Genomic DNA, 22749 nt, shown 5'->3' on the forward strand with positions numbered 1-22749 from the left:
TTCAGAGAAGGATAGGTGTCTAATTCAACTACCAGGAATTGAAATGGAATACACCCCAATCTATGATTCAGATGTGTGTTGGCTGTAGATACACATGTCCTGTTGTGCCAACATCCATCTGAAGTCAAAATACCAAAAGCCTCCTCCAAGGCCACTAGCGGAATAGAACACAGGGCTGACGTAGAGAGAGGAGCCTATGACACCTCCCTCTTCCAGGACACACACAACAATAGGAGCTATTGCAAACACTGCTGGGACCTGCCAGTGTAAAACCGCACCGCACTAGCCTGGACATGCCCCAGAGCCCTTACTGCTCTGTCTGTTCTCAAGATCTGGCTTTGCCTTTTACACAAGTGTGTCTGTCGTACCCACGTGTCGCTAACAACCCAGCGGCTATACCAGGGATCATGTTTGACAGGATATCCAGACTATATTTAGACGCTGCTTTTTTGCTGGGCCATTGCTGCACATCTTAGGTATGCTGTGGATGCGGGATGGTGCATGTGACAGTGTTATGTTCAAAAGTCAGTCACCATAGCGATCCTGGCTGCCCAGCCTGCACTATATTTACCTTGAGTCGAAAGCTGGCAGCCTGGCACAGCGCAACAAAGGCCCACGGGGGGGGTAAAGGATATTGGTCCAGTTTCTCCTTCTGGGTCATGTTGGCCACGCGCTCCTTCAGTGTGCGTATCCCCTGGACCCAGCGCCTTGCCTCCTCCTCACAGGGGCAGAGGAGGTCCAGACTCTTCCTGCCTCCTCTGAACACCACCGTGAAGCACTGATTCTCTGGTACCGACCCGGATAGCCTCCGCAGAGCCTCAGACTGGCAGCCCTCACGCACACACTCCACCTCTGTCACTGAGACTGGCACAGGGAGAGGTGGGGGAGGGGAGGTGGGAAAGGAGGACGGAGAGAGGGGGATTGCATTAAATCTGGGTGTACGAATAAACAGAATCACAAACGGCACCAAAACGCGTGGAACTTGGGAGGGAGGCTCGGAGCTGAAAGGTCGTGAACTTCAGGGGGAGTGTGGTAACACCCACGTAGCAGTGTGACATGGCATCTCGGTGCTGGGGTCCTGATTTGGCTGTTAAAGAATACGACCTGTACAGACACAGACCTGCGTCAGCTGCGGCTGCAGAATATGTTTGCCGACATTCATCTGCATGACAAGGTCCAAATTTAACTAGCAACTCAAGTGCAGGCAGGACCTTTGGCCCAATACCATGACGTGTTTGTGTGTGTAAAGAGATAAAGGAAGAAAGAAGGATGCCGTCTCATTGACTTTTAGAGAGATTATCATGTACTTCAGCTCTCATTGACTTTTAGAGAGATTATCATGCATTTCAGATCTCATTGATTTCTAGAGAGATTAGCATGTATTTAAGCTCTTATTTATAACAGTAACAACTGTGGGAGTGGGCAGGGATTTACACGTGATGGCTGACCCTCTGCCCAGCAACACAACACCAGCCTACTACCACATTACCCTCCATGCACCACATCCAGAATAAAGCCCGGTGAAGATTTCAAACATAAGACTATCTCCACTACAACGACAAACCCCATATCCCTTCATTAATTGAATAGCTGGAATTGTGGTTGGGTTGGTGGAGTAGCTTTCAAATCAGTCAGTTGATTTAAGTACATTTAGCAATGCCTTTCTACACTGGGATCAGCTTTCCAGGCAAATAGTGACACACAGATCAACGATGGCTCAGCCACAGGGCTGACAGTGCCAGAGGCAGGGGCCAGGGGCAGCCACTAGACAACTGTCTCTTCTGACAACGGCCTCTTTCTGCTGAACAGCCCCCGCCTCTCCGCCTCCTCAAAATCGCTGACAAATTCCTGCCCCATCGCTCCATGACAAGAGTGACATTTCAATGCGGAGAGTAGGGGGGTGTGTGGTGTGTGTGTGTGTGTGTGTACACGAGACTGGCACAGCCAAAGTGTTAAGTGCGGTGCATATTCTCTAAAGCCCATCTGAACAGAGGGGATCATGCTGAGCTGCAGGTGCCAGACCCAAAAGGCCCTTGAGACCACCTATAGTCAGCATGTGTGTGTGTGTGCGTGTGCGTGTGCGCGTGTGTTAATGAGCATGCATACGTCCTTCGGCGCAGCCGCTTTTGTTTTATCAGTAGCTGTCTGCTGAAGTGGTCAGCCTGCCTTTGTCCTGTGGCCTGTCGATGTTCTGTAGCGTTAGCCAAGTGTGACTGAAATGATACCGCAACACCGCCACACTGGCTCTAATTGTGGCCTGATTGGGGGAAGACGTCACAACCCCTGACCCCCCACATCAGCCACCTGGCCTCTCATCCTACTGTACATGAGGCCTTATCCAGAGACATACAGTGCCTAAAGAAAGTATTCAGACCCCTAGACTTTTTCCAAATTTTGTTAGGTTACAGCCTTATTATAAAATGGATTAAATAGTTTTTTCCCCCTCATCAATCTACACACAATACCCCATTATTACAAAGCAAAAGCAGGTTTTTATAAATCTATCCAAATTTTGGAAACATCACATTTACTTAAGAATTCAGACCCTTTACTCCGTACTTTGTTGAAGCACCCTTGGCAGCGATTACAGCCTCACGTCTTCTTGGGTATGACGCTACAAGCTTGGCATACCTGTATTTGGGGAGTTTCTCCGATTCTTCTCTGCAGATCCTCTCGAGCTCTGTCAGGTTGGATGGGGAGCGTTGCTGCACAGCTATTTGCAGGTCTCTCCAGAAAAGAGAGAACCCCTAACCCTAAACACATCCTTCAGTGGTGTTCTGGAGCAGGTTTTCATCAAGGATCTCTCTGTACTTTGCTCCATTCATCTTTGCATCAATCCTGACTAGTCTCCCAGTCCCTGCAGCTGAAAAACACCCCCACAGCATGATGCTGCCACCACCACAGCATGATGCTGCCATCACCATGCTTCACCGTAGGGATGGTGGCAGGTTTCGTCTAGACATGACGCTTGGCATTCAGGTCAAAGAGATCATGAGTTCATTGTTTCATCATCAGGCCAAAGAGTTCTTGGTTTCATCAGACCAGAGAATCTTGTTTCTCATGGTCTGAGACTCTTTAGGTGCCTTTTGAAAAACTCCAAGCGGGCTGTCATGTGCCTTTTACTGAGGAGTGGCTTCCGTCTAGCCACTATACCATAAAGGCCTGATTGGTGGAGTGCTGCAGAGATGGTTGTCCTTCTGGAAGGTTCTCCCATCTCCACAGAGGAACTCTGGAGCTCTGTCAGAGTGACCATCAGGTTCTTGGTCACCTCCCTGACCAAGGCCCTTCTACCCAGATTGCTCAGTTTGGCCGGGCTCTAGGAAGAGTCTTGTTGGTTCCAAACTTCTTCCATTTAAGAATTGATGAAGTCACTGTGTTCTTAGGGACCTTCAATTCTGCAGACATGTTTTGGTACCCTCCCCAGATCTGTGCCTCGACACAATCCTGTCTTGGAGCTCTACGGCCAATTCCTTCGACCTCATGGCTTGGTTTTTGCTCTGACATGCACTGTCAACTGTGGGACCTTATATAGACAGGTGTGTGCCTTTCCAAATCATGTCCAATCACTTGAATTTACCACAGGTGGACTCCAATCAAGTTGCAGAAACATCTCAAGGATGATCAATGGAAACAGGATGCACCTGCGTTCAATTTTGGGTCTCATAGAAAAGGGTCTGAATTCTTATGTAAGTAAGGTATTTCGGTTTAAAAATGTTAATACATTTGCAAACATGTCTCAAAACCTGTTTTCGCTTTGTCATTATGGGGTATTGTGTGTACGTAGCAAAATGTGGAACAAGTCAAGGGATCTGAAAACTTTCTGAAGGCACTGTTTATTTAGAGAGTATGGACAACATTTATATTGCTCGAATTCTAGACATTCAGTTACATAGCATTGTTTACATATTCCCCATGTGATGTTAATGGGGAGCTAATATGGCTGCCATTTAATGTTGAAGTGTCATGTAAATGCATCATAATGCAGAAACCGCATTAGCCCAACTCTCTAAAACACATGGATCTGTCCGTATCCATTTCCCACAGCAGCGGGTGCTTCCTGGGTCCTTGAGGGACTGCGATGGGAGAGAACTGGGGACATAATCTGAATTACATGACCGAGGAATAGTCCTTAGTGAAGTGACATAGTGGGGGTGGGTTGTGCAACAAGTGAAAGAGCGAGAAAGAGAAAGAGAGAGCGAACAAGAGATAGAAAAAAAAGAAAGAGAGAGATGAAGGTAGAGCTAAAGAGAGCGTTAGAAGGAGGTCATGCAATTACAACCTCCCATCAGCATTATCCCATTCTTAACCGCTGCCCCTCAGCTTGTCTCCCAGCCCAGGGTGTGTTAGGTTAGCAGCAGCGCTATCAGACTCGGACTAGTGGGCGTTAGAAGGTATTAAGGAAGTGTTGTGTTCCACTTGAAGTGAACCAATGTGGCTGTATGCTGTCTGAGTCGACATGATGAATGTGCTCTCCTGACCTTGGCATTTTTAACCCGTCACAAAACATCTCTTAAACCTTGTAATCATTACCTCGACTTTGGAATTGAGTGGACATAAACTTGTCTGTGATGTTTCCACTCTGTGTGTAGGTGATCACTAGCATAATATGTTTTGTACAGTATGACTCAAAAATGGAAAGGAAAAACAAATCTGATTGACTTCGGCAACTCCAAAGCACCGCCAGCACTAATTCATAAAAGGATGTGTGTCAGAGACATGTTTAGACTCTTTAAATGACAATCTCAAAGATAGTAGTGTAGTGGTGGTCGGCAAGTCATGGCCAAACCCTGCAATTGGGAGGTCCAAGAGGTTTACCCATTTGATAGGGCTATAATCTGACACAAGCGTATACACACACATCCTTCGTCATGCATGCTAACAACAATCAGATTGTGCCATCAGATTCCTATGGGCAGGGCAGAGGAGCCCTATATTTGTCCTATAGAACATGGAGAGGGGCCAGAGTCATGGCCTCTCATTTACCGGAGGGATATTTCAAGAGCAATCTGAGAGGCAACCCTGTAGGTGTAGATGTCTTAAACTATATTGAGATTTACTACTGGTTTAGGAGACCTGAGGACTCTAAGCGCTTCACCGGCTGCCCACTTATCCTTCTCCTTAAACCATTGAACTTTGTGTGTGTGTTTTTGGCTTTTCTATCCTTGTGGGGACCATAACTCACAAGGATATCAAAACAAGGAAAGTTAGCACAATTGGGTACATTTTGCCGGTCCCCACAAGAAAAAAACATATTTTAGGTTTAGGGGTTAGGTTAGGGTTAGAATTAGGGTTATGGGTTAGAATTAGGGTTATGGGTTAGGTTTAGAATTAGGGTTATGGGTTAGGTTTAGGGTTAGAATTAGGGTTATAGGTTAGGGTTAGAATTAGGGTTATAGGTTAGGGTTATGTTTAAGAGTTAGTGTTATATTTAGGTTTACAGGTTTATGGTTAAGTGTTCAGGAAAATAGGATTTTGAATGGGAATAAATGGTTTGTTCCCCACAAGGACAGTAAAACAAACGTGTGTGTGTGTGTTTTTTTTGTTTAACTATCCTTGTGGTACCAGAAGTCCTCACAAGGATAGTAAAAAAAAGGCAAATTCAACATTTTGCCAGTCCCCATTTGAAAACAATGCAATTTTAGGCTTAGGGGTTAGGTTTACAATTAGGGTTAGAATTGGGTCAGGGTCACAGTTAGGTTTAGGAGTTAGGGTTAGGGATAGTTTTATGGTTAGGGTTAGGGATAGGTTTATGGTTAGGGGTTTGGGGTTAAGGCTAGGCTTAGGGTTTAGGTTAAGGTTAGATTTAGGGTTTGGGAAAATAGGATTTTGGAAGGAAATCAATTCTTTGGTCCCCAGAAATATGGCAATACAAAACTGTGTGTGTGTGTGTGTTTGACAGTGTGCGCATATGTGTGCATGTGAGGAAGGGGAAGCGGTCAAAGGTTTATGATTAGAAATAACTTTCCCACTGTTTAAATGGGCCAAAACATCTAGGATTACTGCCAACATTTCCTCTCTCTCCTTAAGGGTGTTGTGATCATTAGAGCACTAATATGAAGTGCCTGCTTCCCTTTCTGATTGGCTCATTGCCTGCAAAAGGTTAGCGTGCTGAGGTAAACCATTATGTCGAGGCTAACGGATAACAAGGTCTATGTTCACTGTTTCTAATGCAGCTTGTGTCCTTTTTACACCTCTTTGTAACCGTGGTTGACCGATGTGAACCTTCAGCAGGTATGTGTGTACTATATGGATGCATTACTACAGGTGACACTGCCAAAATAAAGGAAACACCAACATAACGTGTATTAATAGGACATTGGTCCACCAACGAGCCAGAACAGCTTCAATGCACCTTGACATAGAGTCTACAAGTGTCTGGAACTCTATTGGAGGGATGACAACACAATTCTTCAAAGAGAAATCCCATCAGTTGATGTTTTGTTGAGGGTGGTGGAAACGCTGGCTATATTAGTGTACTGAATCAGGTCTAAGAGGAGGGTTGAATGGACTAGAACAGGGAGTGTGCTTGTGGAAGTCCTGTTCGTTTGTTTATACATGATTATTTTCCTGTATATTAGTCTTCCCTTCATACAAGGCTACTTCTCCTAATCTGATATCGGTTAAGCTTCCTTTCCAACTATTTGCGAAAGCCTCAGATCCTGAAAATCAAAATGACCAAAACATCCCCCTCTCGTGACCACTCCCCATCCCCACTCCTCTTCTGTTCACTCCCCAACTTTCTTCTCCATCTACACCTACCCTCTACCCTCCCTTTCCCTTAATCCACACCCTTATCCTTTCTCCTTCTCCTCCCTTATGCCTCCTTTCTCTCCTAACCCACCCATACCTGCTCTTTTCCCCTTATCCATCCCTCTCTTTTCTCTCTCCCTCCCCATACCTACTCTTGTCTCCTCATCCAGCTCTCTCCTTTCTCTCCCCCTCCCCATACCTCCCCTTTCCCCCTCATCTGACCCCTCCCTCCACCCCACCGTCCCCCATTGTATACTCACAGGTCTGTTGTGCCTTGGCCTTGCGGGAGCTCTTGGTGGACTCACACCACACAGTGACCCCGTCCTCCAGCAGACGCAGGCTGCGGCTCTTCTGCCACCTCTGGGAGCGTACCTTCACCATGTTGGAACCGTGCATCATCGCACGGACATTCTCATCATCCAGCACCCCTAGAAACACACACACACACACACACAAAGGTCACGGTCAGATACACTGTTATACCCTTTTTGGTAACGTGTAGTATCACTGTGAATTTTCCAGTATGATGTAATATAGTATGTCACTGATACCATGTCATTGTTGAACACACCCTTATATCATTCACTCAGGTCTATTTCAAATGGTAGGCCATCCACACCAAGCTCCACTGGCTGTTCATTGAGAGTTCAGTCTGTCTGATCTACTGTCATAAAATGTCAGCAGAAGTCTATGAGCCATATTCCTTCTTGGCCTTCCCTCGTCATGCCGTTACAGTAAAATGGCTGACGTGTATTTTACTGTAACAGGGACTCATAAACACTCAGTATCATGTGAGGATGAAAAAGGGAGGGCTAGGAGTCATTTGTGAAAGAGAACAAGTATTCTAACAAACCAGTCAAGCACAATCCATTTCAATATCTCCACTGTGGTTGAATTGTGTGTCGAGGGCTTGGAAGCAGTGGGCGTTCCAGGGATGACTCACTCACCTTTATACATACAGCAGTCATCTTCCTTTGGAAGCACCGCCGCCATGACTCACAAACACAGGCCATGATCTCATAATTAGGGCCTAAACATAGGACTTTGTTTCATATACAAACCCCTGAAAGGAGCAACGCTGCTTCAAAAGTTGACATTCAGGTTACTGAAGGAGGAAATCACCAGGGAATCTACTGTCTTGAGAGAAGACAAACTTTTCTACATGTGAGTCAGAACATGTTTATTTTCCTTGGTTCGTTGCGGTATGCGGTATAAGCCAAGCCAGACCTTGGAACGCTGCACAACAAAAGGAAGAAGTAGAACGGTAGGATTTGGAACAAATGCCAATATTCCAAAGATGAATCTCCCTCACAGGCCAGAGGCAGTCCAACAGAGTACCGGAAAGGGGTTTACAGAGCTGCAGAAACAGTTTGTCACAAACAACCAGTCAGTCAGTCAGTCAGTCAGTCTGGAGTTGCAGCAGCTCATCTAGACAGGGAAACCTATCACTGCTAATGGTTATTTAATACTAATGTGATTCACAGATACAAGCCTGCTATCCCTGATGTGCATGTCACAAGTGACCTTTTAGAGAAAAACAAACCACCGACATCAGAAATGTTGAGCAGCTTTATCATCTATGTTAAGAGCAGAGTTAACAGACAAATATGGAAAATTGAGGGGAAAGATGGGCAGAGCTGTAACAAGACGTGCACCGTCATTGTCACGCCCTGACCGTAGATTGCTTTGTATGTTGCTATTTTTAGTTTGGTCAGGGTGCGATGTGGGTGGGTATTTTATGTCGTAGGTCTAGGTTCTCTTTTTCTATGTGTTAAAAAAAAGAGATAGTATTTTCTCTGTTTCTCCGTCTGACAGTTGGATGCCTCTTTGGTTCTCTGCAGTAGGTGAATTGGACCTCGTACACTGTTCAACTCTGTTTTCACCTGTAAAATAGGATTTCAAAGGAGTGCTCTGAAAGAAACTCTCCCATCCTCCCTCCTCTAAGTCTCTCAAGTATATCCTCAAAGATTTACTTCAAAAACTGTGGCCATGGACGCCCTCATCTATTATTTCTCTTGAATCAGCTAAAATCCCTTTCAGAGTTCTTCATACTGCCAATACCATGTCAGTCTGTGACTGAACTCTTCACAGGCTTCCAGAGCTGACCTCTATTCACTACAAAGTGCACACATTTTGTCCAGGGCCCATAGTAGTCCCAAAAGTAGTGCACTATAGGGAATAGAGTGCATTTAGGTCCTGCTCAAAAGTTGTGCACTATATAGGGAACAGGGTGCCATTTGGAACGTAGATGTTGGCTATGAGAGACTGTATCCATGAGCAGCTCAGTTCTCTCACCCACTCCCCTTCCCCCTCCTCTTCTCCCCCTAAGTAGAAAAGGGGGGAAGCAAACTGAGCCCAGCCATGTCTCCTTCTCTCCCTCTCTCCCAAGCCGTTGGTCAAACACAAAGAGAACCCCCTTCCTCTTCCTCCTCCCCAACCCCAAGCCTCCCCCATAACAACCGTGTTTTTGACACAGTCAGTCACCAAGCTGTTACCACATGCAAGGAATTCCCACAGGCTGAGCACTGAGCACAAGGACCCTATTAACAGCAGGTCAGTGACCATGCTAAGCTGTCCTAACTGAGTTGTGTTCTCACTCTGCCCATCCTCACACCACCAACCCTAACCCTTTTTGAGCCTGTTAAATTATTATTCCTGGACCTACTGTTGTCACCTCACTGACCTCAACTCCATTATTTTCTCTCTGTCCCGTCACCATACCTCCCCATCCAGGAATACATATGAAAAATCTGTGCACATGGGTACATATGCAAATGTTCAGGGATGCAGGATACCCCCACTGCCAACCGCGCCAAGAAGGAGAGAGTTTTAGGATCAAGCACTCCATACGGTAACACTGCTGTAATGAAGCACATGTGGGTGTGAGGGGAGAAAGAAGGGGATTTGAGGCCCATGAGCTGGGTACCCTGCTCATCACAGCTCCTACAGCAAGCCAAGGAGAATTTTGTTGACACGCACTTTGTCATTTGGGCCAGCATAACAACCTGGCTGGCTAGCAACGATAAAAAAAAGGTATGTGAAACCAAGCACACAACAAGATGGGGGTTCTGAACAGAGAGAGAGCGAAAGAAGGAAAGAGAAGAGATAATTACTACAGCAGAAGAAGTGAATGACGAAATAAAAGGTTGGGAAATGGAGGAGTGAGACTTGGAGAGAGGAACAAGACAGGAAATAAGTAAGTGAAGATAGCGAAGATACAGAATAGATAGGTCCAACAATGCCCAGAAATCTCCCTAATACCCTGAGACACAGCCAGGTGTCTCAGGGTAAAACAGAGAACCAATTATAATATGGGATCATTCATTTGTAATAAATAAATCAAATCATAAATAAATAAATCAAATCAAACTTCATTTGTCACATGCGCCAAATACAACAAGTATAGACCTTACCGTGAAATGCTTACTTGCATGTCCTTAACCAACAGTGAAGTTCAAGAAGAGTTAAGAAAAATATTTACCAAATAAACTAAAGTAAAAAAATAACAAAAAGTAACACAATAACGAGGCTATATACGGGGGATACCAGTACCGTGTCAGTATGCGAGGGTACAGGTTAGAGTTATTTCTACATAAGGGTTATTTGTAGGTAAGGGTGAAGTCACTATGCATAGATAATAAACAGCAAGTAGCAGCAGCGTACAAAACAAATGGGGGGGGGGGGGGGGGGGGGGGGGGGGTGTCAATGTAATAGTCTGGTGGCCATTTGATTAATTGTTCAGCAGTCTTATGGCTTGGGGGTAGTAGCTGTTAAGGAGCCTTTTGGTCCTAGACTTGGCGCTCTGGTACCACTTGCCGTGCGGTAGCAGAGAAAACAGTCCATGACTAGGGTGACTAAAGTAATGACCATTTTTTGGGCTTTCCTCCGACACCGCCTGTTATATAGGTCCTGGATTGCAGGAAGCTTGTCCCCAGTGATGTACTGGGCCGTACGCATTACCCTCTGTAGTGCCCTGCGTTCAGATGTTGAGCAGTTGCCATACCAGGCGGTGATGCAACCGGTCAGGATGCTCTAGATTGTACAGCTTTAGAACCTTTTGAGGATCTGGGGACCCATGCCAATTATTTTCAGTGTCCTGAGGGGGAAAAGGTTTTGTCATGCCCTCTTCACGACTGTCTTGGTGTGTTTAGACCATGATAGATCGTTGGTGATGTGGAAACCAAGGAACTTGAAATTCGACCCGCTCCACGGGCCTGCCTTTTCCTGTAGTCCATGATCAGCTCCTTTGTCTTGCTCACATTGAGGGAAAGGTTGTTGTCCTGGCACCACATGGCCAGGTCTCTGACCTCCTCCCTATAGGCCGCCTCATCGTTGTCAGTGATCAGGCCTACCACTGTTGTCGTCAGCAAACTTAATGATGGTGATGGAGTTGTGTTTGGCCACGCAGTCGTGGGTGAACAGGGAGTACAGGAGGGGACTAAGTATGCACCCCTGAGGGGCCCAAGTGTTGAGGATCAGACGTGTTGTTGCCTACCCTTACCATCTGGGGGCGGCCCATCAGGATGTCCATGATCCAGTTGCAGAGGGAGGTGTTTAGTCCCAGGGTCCTTAGCTTAGTGATGGGCTTTGTGGGCACTAAGATGTTGTACGCTGAGCTGTAGTCAATGAACAGCATTCTCACATAGGTGTTCCTTTTGTCCAGGTGGGAAAGGGCAGTGTGGAGTGCAATTGAGATTGTGTCATTTGTGTATCTGTTGGGGCGGTATGCGAATTGGAGTGGGTCTAGGGCATCCGGGATGATGCTGTTGATGTGAGCCATGACCAGCCTTTCAAAGCACTTCATGGCTACCAACGTGAGTGCTACGGGGTGGTAATAATTTAGGCAGGTTACCTCGCTTCCTTGGGCACAGGGACTATGGTGGTCTGCTTGAATTATGTAGGCATTACAGACTCGGTCAGGGAGAAGTTGAAAGTGTCAGTGAAGACACTTGACAGTGGATCCGCGCAAGCTTTGATTACACGTCCTGGTAATCCATCTGGCCCCTGCGGCTTTGTGAATGTTGACCTGTTTAAAGGTTCTCACATTTGCTACTGAGAGCGTTATCACACAGTCATCCAGAACAGCTGGTGCTCTCGTGCATACTTCAGTGTTGCTTGCCTCGAAGCGAGCATAAAAGGCATTTAGCTCATCTGATAGACTCGCATCACTGGGCAGCTCGCGTCTGCGTTTCCCTTTGTAGTCCATAATAGTTTACAAGCCTTGCCACAACCGACGAGCGTCAGAGCTGGTGTAGTAGGATTCAATCTTAATCCTGTATTGACACTTTGCTTGTTTGATGGTTAGTCTGAGGGCACAGCAGGATTTCTTACAGGCGTCCGGATTAGTGTTGCTCACCTTGGAAGCGGCAGCTCTAGCCTTTAGCTCAATGCGGATGTTGCCTGTAATCCATTGCTTCTGGTTGGGATATGTACGTACGTGCACGGTGGGGACGACGACTGAGGTGGTATACTTCTCAATGCCATTGGATGAATCCCGGAACATATTCCAGTCTGTGCTAGCAAAACAGTCCTGTAGCGTAGCATCCGCGCAATCTGACCACTTCCGTATTGAAAGTCACTGGTACTTCCTGTTTAGTTTTGGCTTGTAAGCAGGAATAAGGAGGATATAATTATGGTCGGATGTATCAGTCAACATGCAGTACATTTGATGTAGGAAACTTTATCTTCCTCGGTCTCCATGTCTGTCTGTGGAACTAAGTACTGGTCCAATGGGACCTGCTGTAAACATTGGTGTTGTATTGATACTAGCTAAGAAATGAGCCAACTGAGGTCAAAACAGCAGTGTTGAACTCAATCAAAACAATGCTCTCAGACAGACTGGGACAGAAGCCAAGGAAAACATTGAACCCTGATAAGGAGAGGAGAGCACATCAAAGAACGGGACAACTAGGCTGAGAGGGTTGACATTAAGGCAATGATTTTCTGAGATCACACCGATAAAGATATGAAGAGTTTTATTCCAAACCCCCATATATCAATTTTCAGAAATGTTGGTAAATTAGCTTTTGATGTTTAAAGAATTTATGAAAGAGATTGGTGTGTTTTGTTTTACTATCTAATCATGGCATGCGATTGTTCAATGACAGACATGTATTTGTTTAAAATATAGTGCATTCGGAAAGTATTCAGACCCCTTGATTTTTATAACGTCACAATGTATAAATAATGCAAAACTGTTTTTTAGAAATTTTGCAAATGTATTAAAAATCTAATACTGAAATATCACATTTACATAACTATTCAGACCCTTTACTCAGTACTTTGTTGAAGCACCTTTGGCAGTGATTACAATATCAAGTATTCTTGGGTATGATGCTACAAGCTTGGCACACCTGTATTTGGGGAGTTTCTCCATTTCTCTTCTGCAGATCCTCTCAAGCTCGGTCAGGTTGGATGGGGAGCATTGCTGCAAAGCTATTTTCAGGTCTCTCCAGAGATGTTCAATTGGGTTCAAGTCCGGGCTCTGGCTGGGCCACGCAAGGATATTCAGAGACTTGTCTCTAAGCCACTCCTGCATTGTCTTGGCTGTGTGCTTAGGGTCATTGTCCTGTTGGAAGGTGAACCATCGCCCCAGTCTGAGATCCTGAGCGCTCTGGTGCAGGATTTCATCAAGAATCTCTGTACTTTGCTCCGTTCATCTTTGCCTCGATCCTGACTAGTCTCCCAGTCCCTGCCGCTGAAAAACATCCTCACAGCATGATGCTGCCACCACCATGCTTCACCGTAGGGAGGGTGCCAGGTTTCCTCCAGACGTGGCGCTTGGCATTCAGGCCAAAGAGTTCAATATTGGTTTCATCAGACCAGAGAACCTTGTTTCTCATGGTCTGAGAGTCTTTAGGTGCCTTTTGGCAAACTCCAAGTGAGCTGTTATGTGCCTTTTACAGAGGAGTGGCTTCCGTCTAGCCACTCCACCATAAAGGCCTGATTGGTGGAGTGCTGCAGAGATGGTTGTCCTTCTGGATGGTTCTCCCATCTCCACAGCTCTGTCAGAGTGACCATCAGGTCTTTGTCACCTTTTTGACCAAGGCCCTTCTCCCCCGATTGCTCAGTTTGGAAGGGTGGCCAGCTCTAGGAAGAGTCTTGGTGGTTCCAAACTTCTTCCATTTAAGAATGAAGTAGGCCACTGTGTTCTTGGGGACCTTTAACGCTACAGAAATGTTTTGGTACCCTTCCCCAGATCTGTGCCTCGACACAATCCTGTCTTGGAGCTCTACGGTCAATATCTTCGACCTCATGGCTTGGTTTTTGCTCTGACAAGCACGGTCAACTGTGGGACCTTCTATAGACAGGTATGTGCCTTTCCAAATCATGTCCAATCAATTGAATTTACCACAGGTGGACTCCAATCAAGTTGTAGAAACATCTCAAGGATGATCAATGGAAACAGGATGCACCTGAGCTCAATTTAGAGTCTCATAGCAAAGCGTTTGTCTACTTATGTGAAGAAGGTATTTTTGTTTTTAATTTATTTGCAAAAATGTCTAAAAACCTGCTTTTGCTTTCTCAATATGGGGTATTGTGTGTAGATAGATTTTTTTTATTTAATCAATTTTAGAATAAGGCTGTAACGTAACAAAATGTAGAAAAAGAGAAGGAGTCTGAATACTTTCCGAAGGCACTGTGTACAGTGGGAAGAAAAGGTATGTGAACCCTTTAGAATTACCTGGATTTCTGCATAAATTGGCATCTGATCTTCATCTAAGTCACAACAATAGACAAACACAGTCTGCTTAAACTAATAACACACAAGCAATTATACCTTTTCTTTTCTTTACTGAACACACTGTGTAAACATTCACAGTGCAGGTTGGGAAATGTATGTGAACCCTTGGATTTAATAACAGGTTGACCCTCCTTTCGTAGCAATAACCTCAACCAAACGTTTTCTGTAGTTGCTGATCAGACCTGCACAACAGTCAGAAAGAATTTTGGACCATTCCTCTTTACAAAACTGTTTCAGTTCCACAATGTTCTTGGGATATCTGGTGTGAACCGTGCTCATGCCACAGCATCTCAAATAAGGTTGAAGTCAGGACTGTCTGGGCCACTCCAGAAGGCGTATTTTCTTCTGTTCAAGCCATTCTGTTGTTGATTTACTTCTGTCTTTTGGGTTGTCTGTTGTTCTGTCTGTTGCATCACCTAACTTCTGTTGAGCTTGGCAGACAGATATCCTTACATTCTCCTGCAAAATGTCTTGATAAACTAGGGAAGACATTTTCCAGTCGATGATAGCAAGCTGTCCAAGCCCTGAGGCAGCCAAGCAGCCCCAAACCATGATGCTCCCTCCACCATACTTTACAGTTGGGATGAGGTTTTGATGTTGGTGCTGTACCTTTTTTTCCTCCACACATAGTATTGTGTGTTCCTTCCAAACAACAACTTTGTTTCATCTGTCCACAGAATATTTTGCCAGTAGCGCTGTGGAACATCCAGGTGCTCTTTTGCGAAATTCAGACGTGCAGCAATGTTTATTTTGGATAGCAGTGGCTTCTTCCATGGAGTCCTCCCATGAACACCATTATTGTTTAGTGTTTTACGTATTGTAGACTCGTCAACAGAGATGTTAGCGTCTTTCAGAGATTCCTGTAAGTCTTTAGCTGACACTCTAGGATTCTTCTTAAAACCTCATTGAGCATTCGGCGCTAAGCTCTTGCAGTCATCTTTGCAGGATGGCCACTCCTAGGGAGAGTAGCAACAGTGCTGAACTTTCTCCATTTATAGACAGTTTGTCTTACCGTGGACTGACTTTCAGAGATACTTGTTTCCAGCTTTATGCAAGGCAATAATTCTTAATCTTAGATCTTCTGACATCTATTTTGTTCGAGGCATGGGTCACACCAGGCAATGCTTCTTGTGAATAGATAAAACACTCACAAAATTTGAGTTATGGGACAGGGTGGCTCTAACCAAAATCTTGTCTCATTGATTCGACTCCAGGTTAGTTGACTCCTGACTCCAATTAGCTTTTGGAGAAGTCATTAGCCTAGGGGTTCACATACTTTTCCCAACCTACACTGTGAATGTTTATATGATGTATTCAATATAGACAAGAAAAATACAATAATTTGTGTGTTATTAGTTTAAGCACACTGTGTTTGTCTATTGTTGTGACTTAGATGAAGATCAGATAAAATGTTATGTCAAATTTATGCAGAAATCCAGATAATTCCAAAGGGTTCACACTTTTTTTCTTGCCACTGTCTATATAATCACATATACGAGCATTCCATTCTAGCTAAACAACGGATATAGTGATTGGCAAAAAAAACTAGCATTTTCATACACATCTAAAATGTATGAATAAAATATCTAAGATCTATTTTACACACATATGAAGATACCTATAAGCAATCATTTATGATGTAAAAACACAAAATGTGAAAAATTGGTAGGTATAGAGTTTTGGAAATACACTTTTCATATCTGCCACAGCAAATCCAATCCCCAATACACAACCATAAATTGCAACTTACCCACTGTAGAATGATCACAACTTTAATTGACATTGACGTTTTACCTCATAGTTATACCGCATAAAGTGAGTGATGTTTAACTTTGAGCTAAGGGAAAAATGCCACAGACCACGCAAGAAAACATTGATCCTATCAAATCACATGTTATTGGTCGCATACACATATTTAGCAGGTGTTACTGTGGTGTGTAGCTTGTTAAAAAGCAGGTCACGTCATATGATGTCACCCAAACCAAAACAGATCCTTAAATTCTCATATGATCATGTTGGCTAGAGATCATCAACTAGATTCATCTGCGAGATGATTTTTTCTTGAGCGGATGGTCAGGGGGCTGGAACATAATTACAAATCATTTATAGACTGTAAACTGACCACAAGAAGCCCAAACAGATTTCCAAACTCAAAATCACTTGGAGCTAATTTGCCAGTCTTTTTACAGTATTTTATGTCCAACAATTTAAAAAAAAAATATATATATATAGGCTATGTACTAACTAAAATACACCAAACTGCAACAATTGGCAAACACCGGCATCGATATGTGTTAATATCTATAAGTCTTTACTAGGTAAAGCCACGCCTTAGCTCACCATAGCAGCACCCACCCGTAGCACGCACTCCAGCAGGTATATTTCACTGGTCACCCCCAAAGCCAATTCCTACATTGGCCGCCTTTCCTTCCAGTTCTCTGCTGCCAATGACTGGAACAAACTGCAAACATCACTGAAGCTGGAGACTCATATCTCCCTCACTAGCTTTAAGCACCAGCTGTCAGATCACTGCACCTCTACATAGCCCATTTGTAAATAGCCCATCCAACTACCTCCTCCCCATACTGTTATTTATTTATTTGGCTCCTTTGCACCCCAGAATCTCTACTTGCACATTAATCTTCTGCACATCTATCACTCCAGTGTTCAATTGCTATATTGTAATTATTTTGCCACTATGGCCTATTTATTGCCTTACCTCCCTTATCTCACCTCATTTGCAGACACTGTATATAGACTTTTCTTCTATTGTATTATTAACTGTATGTTTGTTTATTCCATGTGTAACTCTGTGTTGTTGTTTGTGTTGCACTGCTATGCTTTATCTTGGCCAGGTTGCAGTTGTACATGAGAACTTGTTCTCAACTAGCCTACCTGGTTAAATAAAGGTGAAATAAAAAAATTAAATAAAAATGTGATGACCCTCCCACTCTGTCTGCCGAATGCTCTCTCTTTGCTCTCGTTTTCCTTAATAAGATGTCAGTGGGCGGAGCCGGGAGGGTCGTCAGCAAAATGGGACACACCTGGGCTTGGGTGTCCCCCCACATTCTTTGAGCAGACTCTCTCAACGCAGACAGTTATTTCTGATTGTGGCATTTTTGTGGCTTTTCTTTTGTTGTTCTGGCACATTTCAACACACCTCATTATCACATCTATGCACGAAAACCCTCACTTACACACACCATTGTTTACTCGTTTATAGTTTACTTCAGTTAATACATATATTTGTTATTTCTTGATCTCCACGTTCTCTCCCTTATTTGTTACGGGTTACGAGCCGGTTCATGACACTGATATTGCAGTCTCTCTGCAGTCAGACAGTATGCACCTGCTGGGTTAATGATATTTGGAGACAACCTTTGACCCTTAACATTTGATAAACACAGGGCCACTGGGAACTAAGTCTATGGAGACTTTACTTTGGAAATGTGTCTTCACACATACCCCAAACAAAGCACCCTCCCCTAAAGAGTCCATACTTCTACTGAATGCTATTTCACATGCTGGCAAAAGGTACAAGTTAATAGAGACATTGTAATACAAAGCAAATTGTTTTTAAAATGCAGGTTCTCCTTTGGAGTGACTTAGGTTCTCCTATTTGATGTGCCAAAACAGCTTGTGATAGGTCAGAACTGCAAGGCCAGCAGAACTTCTGACCTCCTGCATTCCATCCAGTTAGACACACCCACCTGATACTGTTAGTTTGGTCTGTCATGACAAACAGGACCTTGTGCATGGAGAGTTTATGGGGCATGTCACAGTTCATTTAATAATATGTTTTTCACCCACCCATGTGTTGCATACACAAATACTCACATGTAGAGTACCCGAGTACCCCACAAATCATTCCATGGCAAAGGCATATGCCCATCAGGATGAACATTTACATTTTTCTACATTTAGCGTAGTCACATTCTGTGATAGCACAGGTCAGTGTGCTAATCTCAGAGGCTTTCAGAACAAGAGGTCATAGAACCAAGTCTGACGTGTGTCAATTGAAACAAGGGTCTCAGCTTGATGTCTTACTGAATGATCGTGAAAACTCAAGTATATTTCTAAAGTTTATAAAAGTTGTTAGATCATATGCTAGTAGACAGACGTTACTAGATTGAAATGGGAACAAGATTTGCAGGGTGAAATAAGCAGAGAATGGTGTTAATCTGTTTGAAAGCACACACACATGTTCCTACAACCATTCAGTGTTTACTGTGCCACAAAATGAATGCTGAAATGTCTTTCCCTTGTTGGTGCAAGGAGAGGCAAAATAGTACTTTTTATCACATGTTTTGGTTAGCAAGCACATTCAATCTTATTCCAATGTTTTGGGAATCAGTAATCAACACAATTTCAAAAGGTTTACAGATTTCTAGCCCTCATGCCTAGCTTGTCTGTTTGGGACTAATGAACTAGATCCACGGAACAATCAACAAATATATTGATCGGTCTGTGCTCGCGGCAAAGAAATCCATAACATTTTTCTTAAATCCGATATTCCTCCTACTTTAACACACTGGCTACATTTTATATCTAGCTACATCCCTTTGGACAATTTTTTTTATAACTTCCCACATCCCATCCATGGCAATAAGAGCGAATAAATAATGAGTGACATGTTTATTCATTTGTAAAAAATGGTGTTGATGTGCTTGTTTTTTGTTTGTCTGAATTGCTGTACCGTAATAGGTATTATTTAACTATCATGTATTGTGGTGAAATTGTACTTACACATGCTAATAAATATATACAGCATATACACAAAACAAGAAGAGGGAGCTTGTGTGTGACATATAAATACACACACACACTCACATAGGATGACATGGTTCTGTCGTCTAGATTGACAGATATCCAGAGGCTTTGACAGGTGCTCTGTCCATCCTCAGCAGTTCTCTATTTTAGTTGAGGTGTGACGGTGAGATGGGGGAGGGGGGGGGGGGGGTTGGATGAAGAAGGGGGGTGTGGTGGCCATGGTGAGTGTGTGGTGGGAGAGCTAGGCACTGGGTCAGAGTTGTTCGTTGGTGAGTGAGGATCTGTGGGAGTGGGGTGGAGAGCCTGGGGGTCAGTGAGCTGTTGGACACTGCACAAACACATGGCCACTTGTCAGCTCCCACGCACACTCTCCACTTGAGTTGAGCTCTCTTTTCACACACACACACACACACACAGGTAGCGTGTGTATGTTTACAAAGACCATTGCATAAGCGGATTTCAAGCAATAGTTTATTTCGTTTAGCAAAACTGATTACCGCCAAGGCATATTGTTCTCCATTTATCTTCCTTGCATTATAAGTTGTCAATCAGAAGAAGTCTTAAAGTCCATATGTAAACATTCAATGCCTCCTGATAACTTGGAAAAATAAAAATAAACAATGCCAATGGATGTGGAACGCAATAGCCTAACTGTCATTAACCTTACCCTGCACTGATTTCTTTCCCCTTATGGACCAGAGCAACACACATATACACCGGACAATAATAGTAACAACTTGTCAAACAATCAAAAGGCAAAACTGAACTATGTGCTCTTATATCTGTTGTAGCAAAATGAAACATGATTCAAGGAAACAAAAGAGAGTAATATTGACAGAAGACAGGTTCAACAAGATTCAAGGAAGCAAATTAGTAATAATGACAGAAGAAGAAACGTTTTTAAACCGATGAGAGTCGCAATTCTCTTACCCAGTTTCCTAAGTGGGTCCTGCGTCTTGGGTTGGGATTCCACTGCCTTGGGTTCATGATGCACGGCGGTAGGAGGTTTCTTGCTCCTGCCCAACATGATGCAAGTTCCAATGCCGTCTTCGTTGTAGTTTTCTGTCTGTGGTTCTCTTGACTGATATGAAAAAGTCAGGGGTATGTAATTGGGGGAAGCGCAAATTCCCAGTGCAGGTGCCGTTTTTGAACTCTTCAGCAAGTCTTGAGTTGTGTGTTTCTCCGTTGCGTCACCAGGATAGCGCACTACAGTAATTAATTCCCTTTCCATGTGAAGTCCCTCCCATAGCAGTACGTAATCTGAGTCCAGCAAGGGGCACAGAAACTCTAGAAAACTATACCCACAGACGAAAATCAAATCACCTGTACCCACAGTCACACAGACAGACGTTCATATAGCTTACTTTCTTTTAACATAGAAGCCTATCAGGGTATAGCCTACTTTCTTCTAACATAGCAGCCTATCAGGGGCATCGTGGTCATGGCCAAAAGAAAGTTTCACAATCTCACTGACCTATTTCATAGGTAGGGTCTATTATTATGGAATTTGAATCGATCTAATAGCGTGAGCCTACACTTCATGGTTCATGAAGAGTTGCAATGAATCATATACAGCCTACAAGCTGCATTTATTTAGTGTTCTTTAGCGCAGTTCCTCCGTTCAAAATGACGGGTGGCATAAAGCAGAGTTTCGCACTCCAAACACAGGCTCCATTCACACTGCATTGTTTTGCATTACAACATTCACTGATACACACAGCGCCACCCACCTGCAACCCACGTTCAAAGTCTTATCATTTGGCGCCGCCTAGCGGGTGGGTGGGGTGTAGGCCGAAATTACTAAAGTAAGAAAGCCGCTGTCATGAGAATAATGGATAATCTGGCTATCGCTTTATTACAACCAAATTCAGTGAAATCATTCAAGTAAAGTGCCAAAACGCATAAACTGTATACTTTGACTATGCCTCTAACACATTGACTAAACGGTTTCATAATATCGCAGAGGCTGCAAGTAGCCTGGCCTAATTCTGAAGATAAAGCTATTTCTATAGCCTATCCTGCTGTTCTGTTCAAAGCCAGGCTGCAGTGGTGATGAACATGATCAAATAGCTCTGAGCCCAAGTTCTGATGTATTACTACTTCTACATCCATATATTATTAACATACAAAGTCAATTTGTGCAAAGAGAAATGCTTTTGAAGGGCACTTGGGTTAATATGTGCTATATGTCATTGTACGTAAGCCGGGGGGAAACACTAACTGTGGATTAGATGAATAGGTCTTGGTCTGCGATACTGCAGTGGCAAACCCGTGGGGTCGGGACTTAATTAGGTTTCAATAAGGGTATAAAGAGGATAATTAGGAGACGGAGCAAGCTCAGCTGTAGGTTCCAGGCCTAGGGGAGAGAGGCATGTTTCACAAACCATCTACAGACCTATCCCTACAGCATAGATGCAAGCTTCTTCACTCTCTCTATCGCTCTCTCTCTCACAGAACGGCACTGGGTCCCCTAATAACTAATGACACCTGATCCAAAGGCATCCATTTTAGAACAACCATTCAGGCTCTGTAAGCTTTGATGTGTAATATCAAAACAGAGACAAAGGTTAGAACAATATAATGCACATCCATATATTTATCTAAATACAGTATATGGCTCTGATATGTTATGGGAAAATCCCAAATGGCTATAGAATAGATCTTTTGACCCATTCTCAATTGTACCCAGCCGTGTTTCAGTATATATAGGGTGAGAGATTAACTCATGTACAATAATCCTCTCTGAGGCTCTGATCCAGGAGCTGCTGTGCTCCTGCCCAGGCATCTAGAGATTCCACCGAACGCCACTGCCTCTGTAAACACCCACTACCCCATTTGACAAACCCTACCCTCCCTCCTGGTCCCCCCAGCAATCACTCCCATTTCAGTAAACAATTGGTTATATGACAGCTGATAGATACACAAGTTTGGCTGGTATCTGTCAATTGCCAAAAGTTTGCCTTGGACTGACTAATGTCTGGTCAGCCTACTTTGAGTGTGTGTGGTACATTTTTGTATTTGTGAGCTTGCTACATATGTAGAAATGTATTTAGCACAACTTACAAGGGCATATGTACTATATATTAGTCTCTTTAATTCTGAGAGTTATAGCTGGCAAGCACCTCACACCAAACTAGTTAACCCTTATTTAACCAGGTTGACTGAGAGAACACATTACAGGAATAGCGCCTCATAGCGTAAGTTCCTCCTAGTTTGGGCCTATACATTCGGGCATAGCCTACTCTTGCGTCAACTGCTCCAAGAAAAATGATGATGAAAGGACCAAGAAAAAAAAGAGGACAGAAGGGAGAGATGCTCAATAAGAGAAAGCAATGGAGCAAAAATAATAGATGAAAGAGAGGACAAAAGAATGTGAGAGAGCAAGGGGTTGTGAGTGGGGGAATGATTGAAGATGACAATTTAGGAGAAAATCAGGATAAGAGTGAATGTGATTGAGAGAAAGGTCTATGGTATGAGGGGGAGGG

At 43.9% G+C, this 22749-nt stretch overlaps 1 protein-coding gene across 2 annotated transcripts in view; it reads right to left on the reverse strand.

Moving 5' to 3' along the window:
- The window catches only part of LOC110538951 (1-phosphatidylinositol 4,5-bisphosphate phosphodiesterase delta-3-A-like), a 28914-nt gene extending 8322 nt beyond the window's left edge, over positions 1–20592 (reverse strand). The window contains exons 1-3 of one of the 2 annotated variants that reach the window (XM_036938192.1): positions 20195–20592; positions 7011–7178; positions 636–864 (exon numbers count right to left, since the gene is read on the reverse strand). In XM_036938192.1, the coding sequence (XP_036794087.1) occupies positions 636–864; positions 7011–7178; positions 20195–20495 (698 nt within the window). In that variant the 5' untranslated portion in view covers positions 20496–20592. The remainder of the gene's footprint in view (positions 1–635; positions 865–7010; positions 7179–20194) is intronic. The other variant, XM_036938191.1, reaches the window with a different exon arrangement.
- Between the last annotated feature and the right edge of the window lie 2157 nt (positions 20593–22749).

This window comes from Oncorhynchus mykiss, chromosome 12 (assembly GCF_013265735.2).
Source record: "Oncorhynchus mykiss isolate Arlee chromosome 12, USDA_OmykA_1.1, whole genome shotgun sequence".
NCBI classification, from domain to species: domain Eukaryota; kingdom Metazoa; phylum Chordata; class Actinopteri; order Salmoniformes; family Salmonidae; genus Oncorhynchus; species Oncorhynchus mykiss.